The sequence below is a fragment of the Hemibagrus wyckioides genome, linkage group LG07 (assembly GCF_019097595.1).
Source record: "Hemibagrus wyckioides isolate EC202008001 linkage group LG07, SWU_Hwy_1.0, whole genome shotgun sequence".
Lineage (NCBI taxonomy): Eukaryota > Metazoa > Chordata > Actinopteri > Siluriformes > Bagridae > Hemibagrus > Hemibagrus wyckioides.
In genome coordinates, this window is record NC_080716.1 from 17089827 (window position 1) to 17111915 (window position 22089).

General features: G+C 40.1%; 1 protein-coding gene across 1 annotated transcript in view; it reads left to right on the forward strand.

Annotated features, from left to right (window-relative positions):
• The first annotated feature begins 2963 nt into the window (after positions 1-2963).
• stim2b (stromal interaction molecule 2b) overlaps positions 2964-22089 on the forward strand; it is a 46163-nt gene continuing 27037 nt past the window's right edge. Inside the window, exon 1 of the mRNA XM_058395732.1 lies at positions 2964-4496. Coding sequence (XP_058251715.1) covers positions 4370-4496 — 127 coding nt within the window. The 5' untranslated portion in view covers positions 2964-4369. The remainder of the gene's footprint in view (positions 4497-22089) is intronic.

Genomic DNA, 22089 nt, shown 5'->3' on the forward strand with positions numbered 1-22089 from the left:
GACCTGCTTATCACTTATGAATCCCTGCTTGTTTTTAAAGCTCTGTTACTCTTGCGTCTAACTTCACTCATTGTTGCCTAGAGGGTTTGGGAGTTTTCAGCCTGACAATCAAAATCCCTCCAAACTCAAAAATGTACACTATCCAAATCGGTTATAACCCAAAATGAGATCAGTTTTTCGTTCTTGCATTTTTCTTGTAGTTTTCATTTATGTTTCATTACTAATAACCAGGAATTAAGCTTTTTATACTGTTAAAGGTTAGTAGCAACACTGTAACTTAAAATAAACCTGGAAGTAAGTGGACTTTGAAAAACAATTCCAGTGGGTGTGTTATGCTCACTATTAGTGAATCAAATGTCAAAGATTTAATCTAATAGGTCTGTTGAGTGCAGAAACACATTAGCAGGGTTCTGTTGTTGAAGATAAGAAGTTAAACTTAAATTTCATACATTTCCACAGTTTGAGTGAACAATGTGTTGATTTTCTCTGCAGCCAAGTATTCCCATAGTGTAGGTTTAAAGCCTTGCTTGGTTCACTTGATTGTCATCTTCTTGTCTGAGTTTGAACAGTAGGTAAAAGTTTTAGCCAGAGTCTGCGCACCAGATTGTCTAGACACCCGTATTGCCCCCGCTTCGTGCCAGTAGCGCACACTTTGAGGGTTATTACCTGAAGTGCAACTTAAGATGCTGCATCATTGAATGCTATCTCAAAGTTCTAAGTACAGCATTATTAATTAATATGCAAAATGCTGAACTGTAGTTTTTGCAAGTATATTGATTTCACCGTTGCCAGGAAAAGATTTCAGAGCTACCATTTGCTAGCTAGATGACACTGGCTGAGCCATCATGTTAATCAAAGTAATGTAAGTAGCTGATGTAAAGTAGCAACTGAAAATAAACTGGTAAGCAGCATTCATCATTTATATTCAACACATCCCACATTTTGCGTGAAGTGTGTTCTTATGATTTTCTTGTTCTTTTGATGGAAAACTCTTACACTTTTAAAAACAAGTTACTGGCTCACTTACCAAGTTCCTCTGAGTGTTATGAAATGTAGCCATGTAAGCTGCCTTGGTTTATGTCATCACTGCAAAGAACTCGCTCCGGCTTTTCTATAGAACATTCCACAGCCTCACGTGTGTGTTGAAAAGTGTGTGTGAGTTCATGAAGCTTGAAAACAATGTACAAATCTGTCAATTACCTCATCAACCATGCTCTATTATTTTATCATCATATAATTCATGCTGCTTCTCTTTTCTACCCTGTTACCATGTCCTTTCACATACACATACAGCCATTGATTCACTGAGCCATATACCTTGCTTTACAGAGCGAGTTAAACAAGTGCAGACACAATGGAGGAAAGCAGCAATAATCTAGCGTGCCTATAGTTTTGTGAAGAATGCTGTGCAGCAAGATGTTGTGCCACCTGACACTAATTCTTGATTCCTAGGTGAAGGATTTTAAACAGCTGCTACTGTATTTGTATACAACACCAGGGTGTAAAGCCTGACCGAATTACACTAGCACAAGCATATGTTCCTAGTGAATAACGATGTATCATCATTGTTTACAATAACCAACCACTGATAATTATTACCCCACTGACCAATCACTGATCACCATTGCTTGTCCCACCCAAACACGTATTTTATTCTTTGTTTTTAATTATTTTCTTTGCAATGTTTACCAGTTTTTAAAAATGAGGTATTCCTGATAACTGTAATTGTTTCCTTTATTCCTATTTGCCACTTTCTACCACTGCTTCTTTTTTCCCTGTATTTTCTTAATTTCTGTGTTATATAGAAATGATACTATTTTGTAAATATGAAAATAGTTTTTAATTGATTTTGTAAATAGTTAGCTTGTGGTGCCACTATCTATTCTATTCTATTCTACAGTAAATGTGTACAGAAGTCTTCCTTTACGTAACTCTTTCAAATATACAAATCACCATGGCGATTCAATGAATATGCAATTAGTCTGTGGTGTCATCTGACGACTTCTAGAGGCTAGCACGCACTTTCTACTTTCCCCTGAAAAGCTGAGACCATGCCCCTTTCTGGTCATTTTAATTTTTCTCTAGGCTAATACCATGTTAAAGCTGGATACACCGATCAGGCATAAGCACCTGCCTAATATTGTGTTGGTCCCCATTTTGCTGCCAAGACAGCCCTGACCTGTCCTGCACTGTGTATTCTGACACCTTTCTATCAGAACCAGCATTAACTTCTTCAGCAGTTTGAGTAACAGTAGCTCGTCTGTTGGATCTGATCACACAGGTCAGCCTTCACTCCCCACGTTCATCAAGGAGCCTTGGCCGCCCATGACCCTGTCGCCGGTTCACCACTGTTCCTTCCTTGGTCCACTTTTGATGAATACTGACCACTGCAGACCGGGAACACCCCACAAGAGCTGCAGTTTGGGAGATGCTCTGATCCAGTCGTCTACCCATCACAATTTGGCCCTTTCGGTCAAATCCTTACGCTTGCCCATTTTTCCTGCTTGTAACACATCAACTTTGAGGACAAAATGTTGACTTGCTGCCTAATATATCCCACCCACTAACAGGTGCCATGATGAGGAGATCAGTCTTATTCACGTCACCTCTCAGTGGTCATAATGTTATGCCTGATCAGTGTATACATGCGTAGATTTGGAACAAGATGCTAACCCATTGTTCATTTTTATGCATTTCTATACATAAATATTCTGAGATTTTAATTCGACACGTATCAGTTTAACAATAATTCCACAGTGGAAAACGCTGATCGTTGTAACATGAAAACCGAATTACACGGATGTTAATATTCCCGCGTTCTGCATTTCGAACGCGTTAGTGTGTCTCCCAGCAGCAACCAATCAGATTCTGCCATGTTGGGACAGTCTGACCAATCACACCTCAGCTCACGGAGGAAAACTTGTCTGGTTTGCCAAGCGGCATTGTGTTGATGCTGGGGTGGGGGGAAGTTGCTACCGTTTTGTTGGAGCTGAAACGTCGCCCTTTTATCCTAACATGACTGAAACGAACATTGCTGACTGATGTAAAGTGACTCTTCGGCCGTGTAACATGCAACATGTTTGCCGGCGAGAGCACATAAAGGAGGAAGTGTCGGACAATAGAGCAGTGAGGTGTGTTTCCGTGTTTGCGCGTCAGTGTGCCAGGAGGAGGATTCCCACAAACACAACTTCTGGCGCGTGCTCTCTTTCTATCACATTCCACCACTGTCCTGCTTCACCTCATCTAAAGATCATTTGGATACATGCACACTGCTATTCACTGAAGGGTAGCAGTGGGTGTTGGGATTAATTGGGAAAGAATCCCCAGCCTAAATATGAGCTCAGTTAAAGTGTAGGACTCCTTGATAGTCTCGTGCTGATCGCAGCGTCACAGCTCTAATTTGCAGCGCCTCATGTTGTGAAGCGATTTGCATAAGGACTTCCGCCCCTGCTTTTCCACTTCTGCATCGACTGCGAAGCTGGTGAAACGATGCCACACACGGACACCACAGGAGCCGGCACGCAACCTTGCTGACCCGAGCAAGATGTGTCCTAGAAGCCCATAATTATTTGGATGTTTTCAGCTTGGATTTGCATGGACACTAAGGACGGGATGTGACAGTGGAACTCGTGGAGGCGGATCTTCTTGACACCGTGTATTCAGTTCGCTATGCTGGAGGGACTACACACGATGTTCGCCTCCTCTCTGTGGAACTATACCGATTATTTTGGCTGAGGCCAGTCCGGACTCCTAAAACGCACTGGATGCATATTAACCTGCCTTTTCTTTTTTGAGGGGGGATTATCGCCTTTTTTTTTTTTTTTTTTTTTTTTTGCGTGCACCTTGTTGGAAGGGATGTTCCTAAATTGGGAATTCTTCCTGATCTGTTCACACTTTTGTCTTTGGGACTTGACTTAAGGAAGTGACTATGGTGTTAGTTAAGCAACCGGCTTTTTAAACTACTAATAGTAATAAAGCTTGATTTATTTTTTGAGTCAGTGTGGCGCAGTATGAGCAAATTCGGACAGAGTTTGGTTTTTTGAAACGCTCTTTTAATGTTACATATAAACACTTTTATGAAACAGAGACCTTTAGAAAAAGTAATGGTACTATCTGTTGGTTTTTTTTTTATAGCTAATATATTGCGCGCGAGCTCCTATGCGATGGTATTCTGACTACTCTTGTGTCTGGCCTTGCTTTCTGGTGAATTAAGGCTTCACTTTCCCCGACACTTTGGACGGCTACTGTGGCTTTATTTTTTTTTATTTTTTGCCCTTTTTCCCCCAAAAGAAAATTCACTAAGCCTTTCTTTTTGTGTGTGTGTGTGTCCTCTCCTGCCGTGGGAGGAACTGAAAGCTTTTCGTCCATCATGTCTCAGTTGTCTGGGTTAGCGCGCACTGTGCTACGTGGACTCTTCATCTGTGCGCTTGTGGGATTAGAGCTGATCTTCTCAGGAGCTTTGGCTGCTCCAGACACCACCATCGTGTCAACTCCAGGTAAGTTTAAAGCCCCCAAACGCTTTTTTGGTAAAGGTATTATACACATCGTTGTTTCTTTAAAGGCTAATCCTTACAGCAGGCACGAGAAGCCGAAAATCGCTTTGATGTGCTGTGGGTAAAGATCGCCTGTGTGTGTGTGTGTGTGTGTGAGAGAGGAGATTCCCATCAGCAACTAATTACAGTTTACAGTAGACCATCATTTTATTGCTCTGTTTATCACTGTTTCACATCGTCATTGCTTCGAGAAGAGGACTAACTCTTCCTCTTCCAGGCAGGAGTGAGAAGGTAAACCCCATCCTTCCCTCAGGACTCCCAACACAGTGCAGGGGATTCCTCTCTCTCTCTCTCTCTCTCTCTCTCTCTCTCTCTCTCTCATATCTCCTCATCTCTCACACACACACAGCCAAATAGCTATGATGTTTCTATATATTATCGCATCTTTGCAACACTGAGACAGAATGCTGCAATGTGCAAACCCCTCCATCCAATCACCGAACGCTTCCATGCTGCAAGCATCTGCCGCTGAGCCGTTCAATCATCTTCAGTCAACCACTGGTCAAGGTCACGGCGGATCCGGATTACGTCTCCGAAACACCTGGCGTGATGGGGGAAGCCAGTGTGGATGGGATGCCAGTCCAACACAGCACAACCATGCACACCACATTTACATACTCGCTCACACCTAGGGCCGGGCAATTGAGAGCTGAGAGGAAACTGGAGAACCTGGAGGAAATACTCCTGCTTGAAAAACTGTTGTCCATATGTAGGAGTTCAGCCCTGTGTTATATCATGCTGCATCTGCATTTAATCTTTTTTATTCCCCCACGTTTAGTCACAAATAAATATCATAACATGCAAAAAAACCCAAACAAACAAAACACGAAAAAAATCTATAATGGTGTATACCTCATGTATTTAATTATTCATCACTCATCTAGTCATGTAGACCTGAATGTTATCACATTAATGAAATGCATGTAATCAGTGTTGCATTCATTATGTCCATGCAATACAAACATCATATGACATGAGTTATATAGTATTAACCAAATCCACTAGAACTACAGGACAAACAGACTGCGCTCATATAACGTATGGCATGATGAATAGTGACATGCAACATTCGACATTTACCTTGTCACATCTCTGTTGTTTTCATTTTCTAGTAATTTTGTCTCACTGAGATGGGTGTTTATCTGATAATAAAGCCCTGATTGTGGACCATGACTGAATGAAACAGCGGTTAGAGAGGATTCCGGGTTTGAAACTCGTTTAGGTCAGGGATATAGACTTTGGCGCGAAATGCCTGCGATTTCTGATGTCGCTGCTCTGATCTCTGCTGTAACGCATAGCATTAAAACACTTAAGCCCAGGTTTCTCTTGAGTTGCTGCAACATGACACTGCTGTCATTGAACTCCAAGAGTCTGTGTGAATGGGCCATAGGATAGTGAGGGTCATGGTTAACATGGCTGAATGTATGTGGCCCAAATTCAGCTGCATAGTCTTGGCTAGATCTGTCACACACAGCTGTTTTCTCAATCCCGGGCCAGGATTTAATGACAGTGTATCGTTTCAGCCGTCTGGCCCGAATCAGGCTGACCTGACAGATTGCTGTCTCTCCAGCTGGAACCCCCTCTAGCCTGCCAAGTACACGCCGTAGATAGGTGGTTATAACTAAATCCTGACTATCAAAACTCTTAGATTTTAATTTGCATGGTAATTTATCTGCAGCACAGGATACTTCATCACTGTCTATACGACTACCACAGACGGCACCTACAGCCTGTGAAAACACTAAAATGACTAATAATGATAAATGCGGCTTGTGTAATCACTCACTCTGACTTTATATATGACCTCCTTAATATATGAGCTCGGCTGATCCCTGTTTGGCGTTAAAGTCATATTTCTACGCTAATGGTATTTAGTATGATGGATGCAGCGTGAACCTCAGGCAGGTTAATGCACCTGGACTGTACGATGTCTAGCGGCATCTCTTGAATCAGGGATCACCGGAAATGTTAAACAATTGCAAAAATTGATGGATGAATGGTTTGGTATGGGAAATTTCCAACAATGATGTGCTATAGGTATCGGTGATGTAAGTCTGGTGGTGTATATGAGGCACTCTGGGTAAACCGGTTGGCTGTTATTGTGGATGAATTCTGGAAGACTGCCAAAAGAAATGAAAAAGAGACGTAATCAGATAATACCTGAGCTACTCCTGTATGTAGGTGGAAATGTACACAGGTTTCCCTTTTTGGGGGTTAAGGAGATGTGTACGTTTTTAGATTAATAATGGAATCATGAGAACTTATTACTTGGTTTCTGTACTTAAGTCTGATTTTAAGTAGCAGTACTTTATTCTTTCATGTACTACTTTTGACTTTTACTTCTATTCACCTTCTACGTGATAAATACATGTTATATTAAAAGCTAAATATTTTCTTTTTGCTCTCTCTCTTTTTTCGGAAGAGCTCATATTTAGCTTATAACACAAAGTAAACTATATACACATAAATAAGAAGTGATAATATAACTATTACTTTTATAATATAACTAGTTGGGCTAAACTTTAACAAATGTGTATTTATTGCTGTCGTTTAGCTCGTTATAGCTAGCTGTTAGTGTTCATCTAGTGTGCTAGCAAAAGCTTTCAGTTATCATTTTGATGTTTTGCCACATTCCTTTGGCTTTTATCGTCACTATCTGCAGTCTTTGCGTGATTTGAGGGCATGTACTTTTATTTTCACACTGCGACGTTGCTGCACCTTTGCAAAGCGGTAGCTTATTTGTGTATCCCTGAGCCTGACTCCCGTGGCTGCCATTAATGTGCTAGTTAATTCCTTCGAAAAAGTGTTTACTGTTGCAAAACAACTGTGTTTATGGGATCTTTTCCAGCTGTGTTACACCAGATTGTTTTTTTGGTGTTTGTTTATACCGACCATTCTTCTGGGGGTTACATTACCCCTAAACCTGCACCTCTGCTCCAGTCATTTCTCCCTAGCTGAGCTGTTCTGTGGTTAACCACCAGGCCAGGGTTGTGCTCTGAGTGCTCATTTGCCAATTTCAGAGCAAGTGCATTGTGTTTACTTCCTGGTTAAACTTTTTTCCTTCCTTCATCCCCTAAGACGCCACAATACTCCAAGGAAATTTAAGATCTATTACTTTAACATGGGTAAAGAACTACTACCAGTATATTTTTCTTTAGGATTATATATAAATCAATTAGTTGCACTTTAACTTGAGGAAAGACTTTTGGTGCTTTTACCACCGCCACTGGTATAATACACTTTATAACACACATAACCATGTACTACATGTCAGTCCATTCTAGCCTGTTCTGATAGATTTTACAATCTATTGTCAGTTTTTTTTTGTTAGGAAAAGAGACATATTGAACTTTTGCTCCAGCTCACGCATGCAACAAGGTGTGTCACACAAATTTACTGGAAAAATAAGTGTGCAGAGTGATGGGCGATTGTTTTGTTTTCGCAATTTGTCATCATGCTCTCTTGTATGTAAGTAAATATTTAGTGAGCTTGGGTTTTTCTCTCTCACTTTCTCTCTCTCTCTCTCTCCCCCCCCCCCCCGTTTTAAAGAACCAAATGGGGCAAAACAAACAAGTAGCGAGGTGTGAATGCATTCTGGTCTCTTTGTGATGCGTGAGGTAAAGTTAAGCCTCTTCTTGGCAAAAAAATGATTAGCATCTGCTTTTAAAGATCACAGAGAATTCCTGAGGCGTCGCAGCATTATGTGTGAGAGCAGAGCTGCCTGTGAGGGTTAAGCCAGAATGTAAATGACTGTGAGATGTGTTGCATAACCCTGTGGTTTGATTCCCACACTTTTATCAAGGCTTCATTGCTTGATGTATTTACTTAAGTTATTTTACACACGCTGTGTGTTTACAGCTCCTGCATGAGCTCAGTGTATCAGCCAGGGCCTTTTTGGTCAATTACAGTACTAATGCTTGTTAGTATGAAAGCTCTGTGTGTGTGTGTGTGTGTGTGTGAAGAGAGGCAGAGAGATTCACAATACCCAGAGGGCCTGTCTGTGTGTGTTTTAAAGGCCTTCTGGGACTCTGGGAATAACCCATTTCCCATCCGGCACTTTGCAAGGGTCATCTGCCGCTATGCACAGTGCCTGTGTGTGTGTGTGTGTTTCTGTGCATGGGAATAGAAGTGTGAGAGAAAACAATTATGCAAAGAACATCCAGTGTTTGCTAATACTTTAGAAAATGAAATCATGTTTAGTGTATATGACAACTGGACAAAGAGAGAGAGATAGTGAGTGTGTGTGTGTGTGAAAGAGAGAGAAAACAATTAACAACAACTGCCAGTGTTTTCTTTTGCCTTAGGAAAAAAAAAACATGTTTAGAATATATAAGAACTAGACAAAGCAAAGTGTGTGTGGGTGGGTGTGTGTGTGTGTGTGTGTGGGTGGGTGGGGACTGAGAGAGCGAGAGAGAGTATTTGTATATATGTAAATAAGGGATGCGGGTCAGTAAAGGGCTCCTGGTTGCAAACTGAGAGCTGATGGAATTTCCTGTGCTGCTCCTCGATGCCTATCATACAGACTGCTGTGAGTGAAACATCGGCTTGTCTGCCTCTTTATATCGGAATAATGGCGGAGATTCTGTATTCACGGCTCAGTTGCTTGTCAAGTTAAGGACGATGAAGGATTCTCCATTGATGTATAAACACTGGTTTTGAACATCTGCAGTTTAGATGTTGAGTTTCATCAGGAGTTTTGCTGCTGACCAAAAAACACAATATTAATTAAGCGTAGAATTCTCAGAACTGTGTGAGGGTTAGTACAGGGTCTGGGAGGGTAAACCTGATATGTCTAAAAATAAAATCCTCATAGACTGTGCTAATATTTTCAGCAAAACAGACATATGCCTCATTGGACTGGTGAAGATTTTAGCCTCGATGCTCAAGTCACAAAATAAAAGGTTCTTGAGTCACTCAAACTTTTTGGCAGAAGAATTTAAAATGATATATAAACAAAAATGCAGGGTTAAGTGAGCTAGTTCTCTAAAATCTCTTGAATTTTAAATACTTTAACTATTCCTCATTGTAATGCGTCGGAATGTTAATGAATCTGTTATACTGTTGTGTTAGCAAACTTTAGCTGCATTGTACTGAATAAACTGCAAAAAAAAGAACCATTTTCCTATATTTTTTTTTCCACAAACAATTAAAAAAACACCACACTGCTCAGAGTGGTTATAGTCTTTTACAATTTCTTCTTTTACTGTCAGGATGAGTCCTCAGGAGGGTTTTAAACTGGCAATTCTCATCCAGGACAACTGTGGTGCTCTGCAGGTTCATAAGATACTGATGGTTACATGTACACCGATCAGGCATAACATTATGAGCGCTGAGAAGTGAAGTGAATAACACTGATGATCTCATCATGGCACCTGTTAGTGGGTGGGATATATTAGGCAGCAAGTGAACATTTTGTCCAGTATCTATCAAAAGTGGTCCAAGGAAGGAACAGTGGTGACCTGGCGACAGGGTCATGGGCGGCCAAGGCTCCTTGATGCACGTGGGGGCAAAGGCTGGCCTGTTTGGTCCAATCCAACAGACGAGCTACTGTTGCTGAAATTGCTAAAGAAGTTAATGCTGGTTCTGATAGAAAGGTGTCCGAATACACAGTGCATGGGTCAGGGCTGTTTTGGCAGCAAATGGGGGACCAACACAATATTAGGCAGATGGTCATAATGTTATACCTGGTCTGTGAACACTTTGTTAAGAACACCTGGACAACTGCATGTTCTTCTGATTAGCCAATCAGGTGGCAGCAGCACAGTACATAAAATCCCTATTTTTACATTGAGTTCCTTGATGTTTTTCTTATCAGTCCCCTTTTACCACATTATCCCATAACCGGTTAGAACTTGTGCCACGTTTTATTGACATTGTATTTACGTTCAGCCTCTCTGGCATTTGAGCAATGTCAAGCCTTTCAGAGCCACTCCATTTTTTTTCCTCTTTAAGCATTAGTCGAAGTGTGGGTGCAGCAGAAGCTAGGTATTATCTTATTGTTCAGTCAGACTGATTCAGAGCAATACAAAAGAAACACGGTCGAGTTTCGGCGGCTTGTCTGACTGGTCTGAAGTATGACGCTCATTTGTCCAAGCCACTAAAAGTTCATGAAGAAAATGATGATCAGTGATGATTTAATTGACTAATACTAAACTAAAAACAGAGCTCATGCATTACTAAGTCTTAAGGTTCCATCTATAGCGTGACCCCACTTCATATACCCACATTTACGACGCTCTCGCGCAACTCGGGTTCAGCTTTGTTTGCTTTAGCGAGTTAACGCTAACTCGACGTGCTCTTTTTTTCTTTTTCTTTTTTACCTCCCTCAAAAAATGAAACGATTCTCATGTCAGCCCATGCACATTTCAGATTCATGGAGAGATTCTTTAATAATGAATGACTCGTTTTAGGTGATTTCAACAGGTTCATCATTAATGAATCATTTTAGTGAGCATGGCCTTTATTTCTGTTCTAGCTCGAGTACTCAAATGATCTTGGTATTAATTTTACAACAGTAAGTTTAAAGAAACATTATCAGCGGTGATATATCGCCAAAGGATCCTAAGGCAATTTAGAGCTGCGAGAGTGTAACCACCTACTCTGCAGAATAATTCAGCAGCTCCTTTTTATCCAAGCGTAAGGAGTAATAAGGTGGAGGCGTACACATGAGCACTACCGGCTTCGCTCGAGGGTCCGGCAGTGACTTCCTGTCAGTTTTGTGTGATTTGAGCTCACAGTTAAAAGAAATCTTCCTCTAATGCTTAAAGACCTTTAACCACAAGACACTCTGTGCCGTAGAGACTTCACTAACGCTTTGCAATGCATGATGCACTTTAGAATGATTATTACATGTGATATTTATTATTTAGAGACCTGCAAACACATGATGTGTGTCTAGGTGTCAGAGGAGCCTTTACAGTAAGAAGAAAGGCTATTTGAACAGGAAAGTCAACATTTGGTGCAGCAGTGTGTGTGTTGACTCTTCTCTAAAGTGTGTGAAGACAGGACCGGGGTGAATGTTTGCGTGCTGCCTGTGTCATAGCATTGGCCTGGAGACGCGATCATATGCTTAACACCGGTTTGAGTTATTGTGTTTATCAAACTAGTTTCAAGGAACAGGGCCAATAAATGTTACGCTCTTGTGTGTTTCAGTCTGTTTAGTCTTTTTAGCTGCCATACGTTTGGTAAAAATCGAGGACAAGAAATGTATAAGACATCTGAGATACTAAAACAAACACACATTTATTATTTCCTTTACTTGATTAGTTGTGCAGTGCGTATGTTGAAAATTACCGACAAAACATTCATAAACATGTAATAGAAAACCCGTCTGGCAAAGACAACATTTGGATTTTACACAAGACTCTTACACAGGTTTTGTCCCAAGATCACCACTGGCAAAATTTCTGCATTAGCCTTTACAATTATGCAATAGTCCCTATTTTTACTATTATTTATCACTAAATATTTCTTCTTCTTCGTCTTCGTCGTCTTCTTCTTCTTTATCAAAGACCAACTCCTACTATTTTCCTTTCCCATTATGTGTTCATATTTCCTGTTTTCTCATTTACATTTTACAACTAAAACATTCTCTTTGAAGCATTTGCCACACAACAGGGAGCTGAACCACAGTTACACTGAGTCTTTATTCATAAGGATAATGTAGATGTCTCATATTATACACCGATCAGGCATAACATTATGAGCAGTGAGAGGTGAAGTGAATAACACTGATTATCTCCTCATCATGGCACCTGTTAGTGGGTGGGATATATTAGGCAGCAGGTGAACATTTTGTCCTTTGAACATTTTGTCCTTAAAGTTGATGTTAGAAGCAGGAAAAATGGACAACTGTAAGGATTTGAGCGAGTTTGACCAGGGCCAAATTGTGATGGCTAGACGACTGGATCAGAGCATCTCCAAAACTGCAGCTCTTGTGGAGTGTTCCCGGTCTGCAGTGGTCAGTATCTATGAAAAGTGGACCAAGGAAGGAACAGTGGTGAACCAGGAACAGGGTCATGGGCGGCCAAGGCTCATTGATGTACGTGGGGAGTGAAGGCTGGCCCGTGTGATCCGATCCAACAGACGAGCTACTGTTGCTGAAATTGCTGAAGAAGTTAATGCTGGTTCTGATAGAAAGGTGTCAGAATACACAGTGCATGATGGGTCAGGGCTGTTTTGGCAGCAAAATGGGGACCAACACAGTATTAGGCAGGTGGTCAAAATGCTATGTCTGGTATATAAATTATTATAGTGTGTGTAATATTTGCTGGAACATGGGGGAAGTGGTAGCTCAGTGGTTAAGATGTTGGGAGTACTGATTGAAAGGTTGCCCAGGAACACCACGCTGCCAGTGCTGGGCCCCTGAGCAAGACTCCATGATGACATGATTTGTCAAGGTTAGAGTGGAAGAGCTTGAGAGCCCTGACCTCAACCCCACTGAACACCTTTGGGATGAACTGGAACACTGACTGCACACTAGACCTCCTCACCTGACAATCAGTACCTTAACTCACTAATGCTCTTATAGCTGAATGACGGACCACTCTGGACGGTAAAGAGAAGAGTGAATCTGAAATGGGATGCTTAGCAAGGACAAATGAATGTGGTGGTCAGGTGTCCACTAGCTTTTTTGCCCCAACATTTGCTCAGTGCTGCCCCAATGATGGAAGGTAAGTTTTCTGTAGCAAGAGAGGATACAGCATGTGATTGTGGCTAACAGTTCCCATCGCCGCCTACTATTGACAGGTAGCTGGGATGTTTAGATCTGCTACAGTAAACTACATGCAGCTGACGACATCTGAGTCACGGTGACAGCTGTCATGCAGCTTATAACGATCTATTAATACACCATTAATCATTGATGTCACAATGTAATCAAGTACACCATAAAAGTCACTGGAATCTTATTACAGTTACTCGGGACTGTGGCCTACTTTTATTACAAGTGTGTGATTTTTAAAAAAATCTAAATACGTAATTATGATGTTAATCAGTCTGTCGCTATCCAACTCTTTTGACAAAAGTGTGTCATGAGAATTATTTATTGTATTTTTTAAAAAATTGCTTGTGATGATGCTAACTCATTGTTTTATCTTTGTCAACCAAGTAACTCTTGTATTCTTTCTTTTTTTTATTCACTTTGCTATTTGACTATCCTTTAGTCTTTTGCCACGTCCCTTTTGCGAGACCTCGATACCAAAGTAATTCATCTTATAATTTTATAAAGGATTATATCACTTCCCTGTGTGATATCACCTCATTTCATTCTGACACTACCAGTAAAGTGATGACTTTCCACTCAAGCATTATGACCATTTGGAAGCAGCAGGATCTTTGCTACATGTGAGAGTATTTTTACAGACCATGGTCATGTTTTCCAGTAAGATATGACCTGCTAGAACAGTGTGTGTGTGTGAGTGTGAATGTGTGTGCACACCACATTAGGACCAGGGACAGCGGATGACGGCAGCGACACGGTCACTGGCTCTCGAATGTTCTTCATAGCTAAGCAATTCTGTCAGACTAGACGGCAGCTTGGCCTTAAGGGTAATTCATTTTGCACCTGAAATCTAAAACAGCCATAAACACACAAACACATACACACACACACACACTCTGAGCTGTAATGAACCAGATGGACTAATTATGGAGAGAATCATCTGAGCACCAGTGTGAAGAGAACCAGTAATATCATTCTAATCTGATCATTTCATCTGATTTATTTCCATTCTTTTCTCCTGAATTCAGTTGCTTCTACTTTAAACATGATTTCAATTAGTGCTGGACAAGATGACCATGCAATATTGAGATTGTGATGAAATCAATCAGGTTTCGATCATAAATTTACAATTTCAATATTGCAAATTAAACCAGGTTTAACCAAATTAAGCTGTTGATGTTAAAATCTTGTTCTTTACTCTTTAAAAAAAATTAAAAAAATTTTTTTAAACATCAGGGTTACATATTTTTATTTTTGTTTTTATAATTTGTAGTTAAAATACTAACTAAAAATACACACTGTCCGCTTTAATAGGAACACCTGCGCATTCACGCAGTTATCTAATCTTCCGATTATTTGGCAGTGATGCAGTGTCATGCCGATACAGGTCAAGAGCTTCTGATAATGTTCACATTAAACATCAGTATTTCAATGCAGATCTTGGGATTTCCACACACAACAGTCTGTAGAGTTTGCACAGATGTTGATGTTGCCGTGGTGAGCAGAAAAGCATCTCAGCATGCACAAAACATTGCACCTTGAGATGGATGGACACTCCTGTCAGAAAAGACTGTATGATTTTATGCATTTTGCTGCTGCCGCATGATCCAATGATTTGTTTAACTGAGCAGGTGTTCCTATTAAAGTGGATGTTGGTACTAACACAGTAAAAAGTATAGCAGTAAAAAGCTACCGTTTTTGCTGAGGAAACCTATATATGGTGATACAGTACATATCACATGTCATAGAAATGCCTTTTCCTATACTTTTCCTACATCACCCATCCCTAATTTATATCATTGTTCAGTCATCATTGTTACCCTCATTAACTAGAAAGGATCCATCAGTGTGTCCATACTTTTATTTCTCACTAAACTTTTCCTAATAACAATAACATAAATATCAAACTGGGAGTGTGACGGGTTAAATACGATATTATTCCGATGGGAAAAATCAGACTGTTTTTTTGTTCAGATATAGGTAGTATAATGACACCTATAGTTATTTCAGTGATAGAATTTCTGTTAATTATTTCTGGATTCTTATCTGAACAGAAGTTCCATTCTGGCCACTTCTTTTTTTTGCTAAATACAGCAGTGATTGAATATATAAGTCAGTCTGGTTTGTCTGCTTATAGTGAACTTCTGCATCGACATAAATACCAAATATTGATTCTCACTTCTGTCTTATCCCCATCACCTTCCTTTATTAGAGCATCTCTAAAAGGGAAATGGAGCATAATCCCAGTGTCCCGGAATCGCCACAAGTCCTGCAAATGGTTACTTGAGTCACACACCATGTAAACGTATGCTGACTTACGGCCATGTGTTTGACCTATGAACAGAACAGTAACCCTTACTTGTGCTCTGAGGCATGCCAGGTGTTGATCTTGTCCTTATATGTTGCTTCATCTGCAAGTAAAAAGCCATTCATATTTATCATGGGGTTGATTACAGCTTTTTAGAGCATCATCCAATGAAAAGCAAAATTGACATTAGTACATCAGTTACTATAAAAAGTACAGTCAGGCAGAAAATCCGTGTGGTTAATGAGCTCAGCACTTGTTGGTAGACATTGCAGTGTACGCTGTATTTTAAGCCATGTGTGTTTGTTGCTAAATTCTGAGGTTAGAGTAAAGGCTGTAGTGTAGTGTGATTTTGTGGCACAGCACTGACTTCCGGTAGTGACCAGGACAGAGCTAAAAGAGGAAGGGCATTACAAGTGTTAAGACCCGCTAAAGAGGAATGCACACTATGTATTTATTCAGCTGTGGACCAACGCTTTCATGCCCTTCAGCAGGACACACACATACAACATGCCATGGGATGTAGCCTTTTTATCTCGCTAACATATGTATTTACTTCATACGTTGTGCATACAAGGTACATGTGCGTTATCTTTATAAATAAACAGCCAGCTTATTCAAGTCAAAGTGCATCATTCAGTAGCTATGGTGGAAGTAAATAAACTGCGTGTAGTTATCAAAGTGAGCACTGTCAAATGTTCAGACTTCAGAAAGACACTTCACTTGTTGCCTCTTCCTGTTTACTTCTGCTTCTCGGTTAGTGAGAACTCAGAGGTGTCTTGTTATTAGTAAAGCTCCACTAAATCGAGCTGGTGTTCTCTCGAGACACCTAAAAATCCAAAAATCATCTTCTGCTTCGTCTGATTCGAGTTATTTTATCTGGGACTCAAGGGAAACACTTAAAGCTCCAAGCAGCACCCATTTAGGAAGTTAGAACGGAACATCTATCCCAAGAACACTCAAACAGCTGCTTTAAGAGTGTAATGTTCTCAGGCAGGTAATGAAACGCAATTTTATACACCGAGGTAAGATGAGGTATGTACAGCAGTTAATATGAGGACACTATGTCTGAGGAGAGAGATCTTGTCTCTATGACTGCTAAAATAAAAAACCTAAAGTGGCTTTCTCACGTGAGAGAGAGGGGGAGAGAGAGAGAGATGGAGGGGTGGTTTGGATGTAACAAATAGCTGTACCATTTTATTTCTCAATGAGGGGAAAGTCCCAGACAGAGAGAGAGGGAGAGCTGACTGGTTTGGATTTCTCCTTCTTGCCCAGTGCTTCTCACATTGCAAGGCATTGCACACTGCTCTTAGGGGGCATGCATATCTAAAGAGAGAGAGGAGAAGGAGAGTCAGGCTAATCACTGCAAAACCCACCGAAGCAGTCAGAGAGGAAAATATATGGTATATTACGCTGAGTTAAGGCTGGTGTTGGATTCTCAGCCTGCACAGTAAAGGAATCGGAAAGCTTTTCCCTCTGCATCACATGCCTGGCGTAATTGTGTGACTCATCCTTTTCGCTTTTCCTCTAGAGTCTCTTTTGGCTGGGGAAAGTGATACAGGCAGGAGCACCATGGCAATGAATGCAAAATGCAAAAGTACTTTTACCTCAACCAGAGGTTACAGCAAGTTTGCATAACCAAGTTCACGCTCAGGGTCAGGGCAGGTAACCTGTTTTAGGGAAAGAGCCTGAATGTTTCCAGAAGTTACATAAACCGCAGATCATGTAGAATTTAGCCCTATTTAGATGGGATTAGTTTCATGGGCAGATAAGGTGATTTGGATATTTTACAAGTGCTATCTTGTTATTTTATTATTTATTACTCATGAGTGTGTCAGACCGTCTCTGACATTTTTAATATAAGAACTAAAATGAATAAGCAAGTAGAAACATGGATAAATAAAAAGCTGCTGTTTTCTCCTTCCACCACGCTTTATTAGATTTAAAGGCAGACTCCGTGACTCAGCATATTCAACTTCCAAAAAAAATCCTATAGAAAAATCAACAAGATAATATAAGATGTATAATATAATATTGTAAGAGTAGCCCTTTCATTGCAGCACATCAACTGGCTGGCATGTAGGATGCTAGATTTGTTAACAAACCAGACTTCTTGGAGCCAGAAAAACTGTTAAATATCTGTTCAAACTACCACAGCGACAGAGATGTAATTAGCAGACTAGTTAGATATCAAATAATCCCTTTCTATTTAGATTGTTGTAGCTAGAATATTATATATCTCTGCCATTTTAAAAGATTTGTTAAATGATTCTACTTAAACCCTAGCTGATGAAGGGATGTGCATTCAGTTAGAGGGATGCGGCTGCACCACACTTTCCACACTGGTTATGTAGGCTGAAACACGTGGTTGTATTGAGACGTCAACCATTATTTGAGTCCAGTATAGATAGGCGTCTCTGATTTTTCCCATGTTGTGCTGTTACCTGCCGTATTACTGATTCTTAGCAGTCGCAAAATAATGGCTGTGCTCAAAGAAGAGAATGTAGTGTATAACTTTGCCTAGGTACTAACTTAGAAGAAATAAAGGACCACTCAGTACTGCCGCTTGAAGAAATTGACCATTATATTGTGTCAACCTTAGTTTATAGTTCACATGCGACACGATGTTGTGGTTGGAATATTCAATAAATAACTATGCCCCTATAAAATATCATTATATCATCCTGTCTGTAGAAACAAAAGCTTTACACATCCAAAGTGATGGTCTGCGTTTTAGACGGCTTTTTGAATTATAACATTGCAATCTTAGTATTTTTGTTAAAAAAAAAAAATCGATACCAAAACAAGGTTGAAAATCCAGTATTTTCTAGCGCTCCAATATTTTTTGCCAACAGCCAGAAATCCATATGTCCATTAACTGGAATTCAGGGACACAGCGTTGCTTTCGGTAAATGAGACACGTTAAGGTCATTTGTAATAGTAACTAGGCTTCTAGGTGAAGTGTGCGTCTCGATTCTATACAATAAATCATCGCTAAGCTGTAGAGAGACAGGTGTGCTCTGAAAGGATTTAACAGTAGCCTTTGTTCCACTTGTGTACCTATGAAAAGATGACCTCCGTGTGCTCCCTCGTATGATGCTGTCAAATTCATTATAGTAGGACATTGAGACTACATGGATACGCGCTAAGATTTTTTATTTCATATCCTCTGAGGTGATCAGACGCTGATCTCAGCTCAGTGGAGCCATCGTTATACTAATCTGATGTACTTCCTACAATGCAAATCTGTCCCTATTGGTATTCCTAGGATCTTCTAGTAATCAAAATCAGATTATAGATGGCCATGTGGCACACCACACAGGAAGTGCTTCCTGACTGCAAGGACGTCAGAGCTCTTACACAGGAAGTTCAGTTCCGGCAGAAGTGTGAAGACACGTGTTTATGAGACTGCAGTAGATCTTGTTTGAACATTTCTCAGAGACTGTGGTATCTTCATTGCAGTTATTATCATAGAGTACATACCATCCAGGCTCCTGTTGTCTGGAGGTGTGCTCTATGAGTCTCATGAGTGTGTCGGTATTTAGAGTACTGTTCTCACGGTTCTAAATGGCTGGCTATGCAGCTTGTGTTAATGAGGGCTGCTTCATGGGACCTTGCGGGGTGAGGCAAGCATGCAATGCTACAGCTGTCAGCAGTTCTTCTGCACTCTGTGATTTTTTTTTTTTTAAGACCCTCCTGTCCCTCCAACAACAACAGAGCTGCAACCCTCCCATCATCATTCTATGAAGCAGTGCTTGAATCATTCATATGTGCTCCTTTTTTTGTCAGGTTCATCTTTTAGGCTGTTTTTGTTTATTAAAAAGAGTGTCATGACCTTCATTACTTTTTCAAGAATTTAATCAAACCTTGTTGAAGCAGGTTTGCACACAGCTTGTAGAAAGACTGGAGACACCAAGCTCATATACTAAGTCATTATTTGAATTAATAACTACAGAAACCTTTACCCATGGCGATGAAAGGCTTGGAGTTGAAGTTTTCCGAGGTATATGATAGTAATGAGGCAGCTCTTTTAAAGAAGCAGGCCTGTCCATTAGACACAGCATTATTTGCTGTCCAAATATCTCTCCCAAAGTGTTGAAATCATTTTAGTGGTTGTTATCTTAGCAACTAAAACCCTTTGGACAATAAATGGAGTGGACTACTGTTACTATTACTGATAGCAGTATTAGTACTTAGATATTTAGTATGTTAATAGTGATACTGATTAATGATGCACTGTCCTACGGGAGGTAAACAGATCACACAGTTTTTAATTCATGGTTCAAACTATAGCACAACCTTGTCTTTTAATATAGGAATTATATGGAATGATATAGGAATTAGGAATGATATAGGAATTAGGAATTCATCGGAAATAGGAATTCATCCCCACACACTATTGCTGCACAACTAATGCACTAGTTCACTTTATATACATTTATACCCTGCCTCATAATCTGGACTTTATTTCATTATTTTCTGTATATCATTGTTTGTAAATGAAATGGATATTGTAGTTATTTAATATCTGTACTGTTGAGGGTCACCAATAGCCGGTACCAAATTCCTTGTGTGTGTAAAAACCTACTTGGCCAATAAACTTGATTCTGATTCTGATTTCTTCCGAATTTTTGGAGAAGGGAAGACGTGAATGCAGTTCCTAACACAGAGTCGTGGCCTTTTTTTTGTTGCCTGCAGTCATTCTGATGCTTCCACAGTGATTTGTGTCATAACCAGAGTGGCCTTGTTTACTTAGACCAAGCAGAGAGACATCCTATTTCCTGTCATGGTGGAACCACTTGAGGAAACACAAGGCCTGGACAATAACATCTTAAAAAAGTCTTCCTGCGGAGTTATTACAGTAAACGTTGCTAGCGTTATAGAACCGTATTTATGTGTAATGGACGTATTTTCCCTTTATAAGGAAATACGAACAATCTGTAGTTGTTTGTAATGTTAGTTAATATTCATTACGATGAACTGTGATTAGTAATTATGATAGTCATGTTGTTAAAGCAACCGTTTTTTCCCCCTCATAATACCAGCTAGTGTCATGGGAAGATGAAACGGATCTCCCAAATGGTTTGTCTTCTTTGCCGCAAGCCGGAGCCCATGAGTGCACTGACGGCAGAGCTGATTCATTGAGAAACCTGACTAATGTACATTACAAGTCCAAAGTACAAACAACAGGTTGATTATGTATTTACACACACTGGCCAGTTTAATAGGAATATACCCATTCACCCATCACATCAATCAAGTATGTGGCAGCAACATAATGCATAAAATCATGCATTTGAAGGTCAAGAGCCTTAGTTAATGTTCACATTTGTCTTTAACCATGTGTTTTTAACCGTGGCCTGGGTGTTGGGGACAGACAGACTGGTTTGAGTATTTCAGAAATTGATTCGTTCATTGATCCAAGCTGTGAAAGCTCGTACTTAAAGTTTCTGAAGCAGAGAGAGAGAGCGATTGAGAGAGATAGTGAGATAGAGATAGAGAGAGAGGCTGTGAGAGAGAGAGAGATCAGGAGGCTGTGAACTTTAGCCTGTGGTCTCTAGAGTTTACACAGAATGGTGTGTTCAAAGGAATATGTACACAGTGAAGTTCATTTCTATCTAGATCAACATGTGTCTATATACATATTGCTTAAACCTAGTAGTTATTCTGGTGTGGAGTTTTATTGTAGAGTTTTAAAGACATTATCAGTTTTATTTGGAAAATAGATAAATGTCTACTATGTGCAGATGCGTCCAATCAGTTGACTTATGGTTTATTTTATTTGTTTGGGCGTGAGCCAGATGACAGTTCAGCACCCAGAAGAACACTTTAGACATAATAAATAATAATAAAAAAATACATAAGTTGAACTCTGAGTAAGTGTTTCATTTACATTTCACAAATGCTTTTATCCAGAGTGACTTACTTTTTTGGGATTTGAACACACAACATTCTGGCCAATCCAACACCTTAACCACTAAAGCTACCACAAGGAATGGAATAAGAATTTGTCATTACCAGTGACTTTATGACAACACACTCAGTATAAAGACAAGTTTGTTAACTCTGAAAGCATGACTGCATAAAAACATGCTGACGGTGCCAAATACACACTTGAATGGAATGGCTCTCTCTCTCTCTCACACACACACACACACACACACACACACACACACACACACACACTTGCACTGTTGCCTATAGTGTAACATAATTTTTATCTACTCAGTTGACCACTGGCTCCAGTTCCTATATTTCATTTCAGCATTTCACTGATGGAAAGGTGAAATAGATGAGAATTCCAGTTGAGGTTCTTCTTTTGTTTCCTCCAGCCTCACTGACACACTCTGTCACATTCTGTTAATTGCTTATTCAAATCTATATGTATGTACCAGTGTTTCCTTGCTTCTTTTGCATAAACCACAGCGTTCTTCGCCAAACTGAAAACCTGTTAGAAGCTAATATGTACATATGTAAATAATTATACACAGTCTACCCTTTTGGTTAAG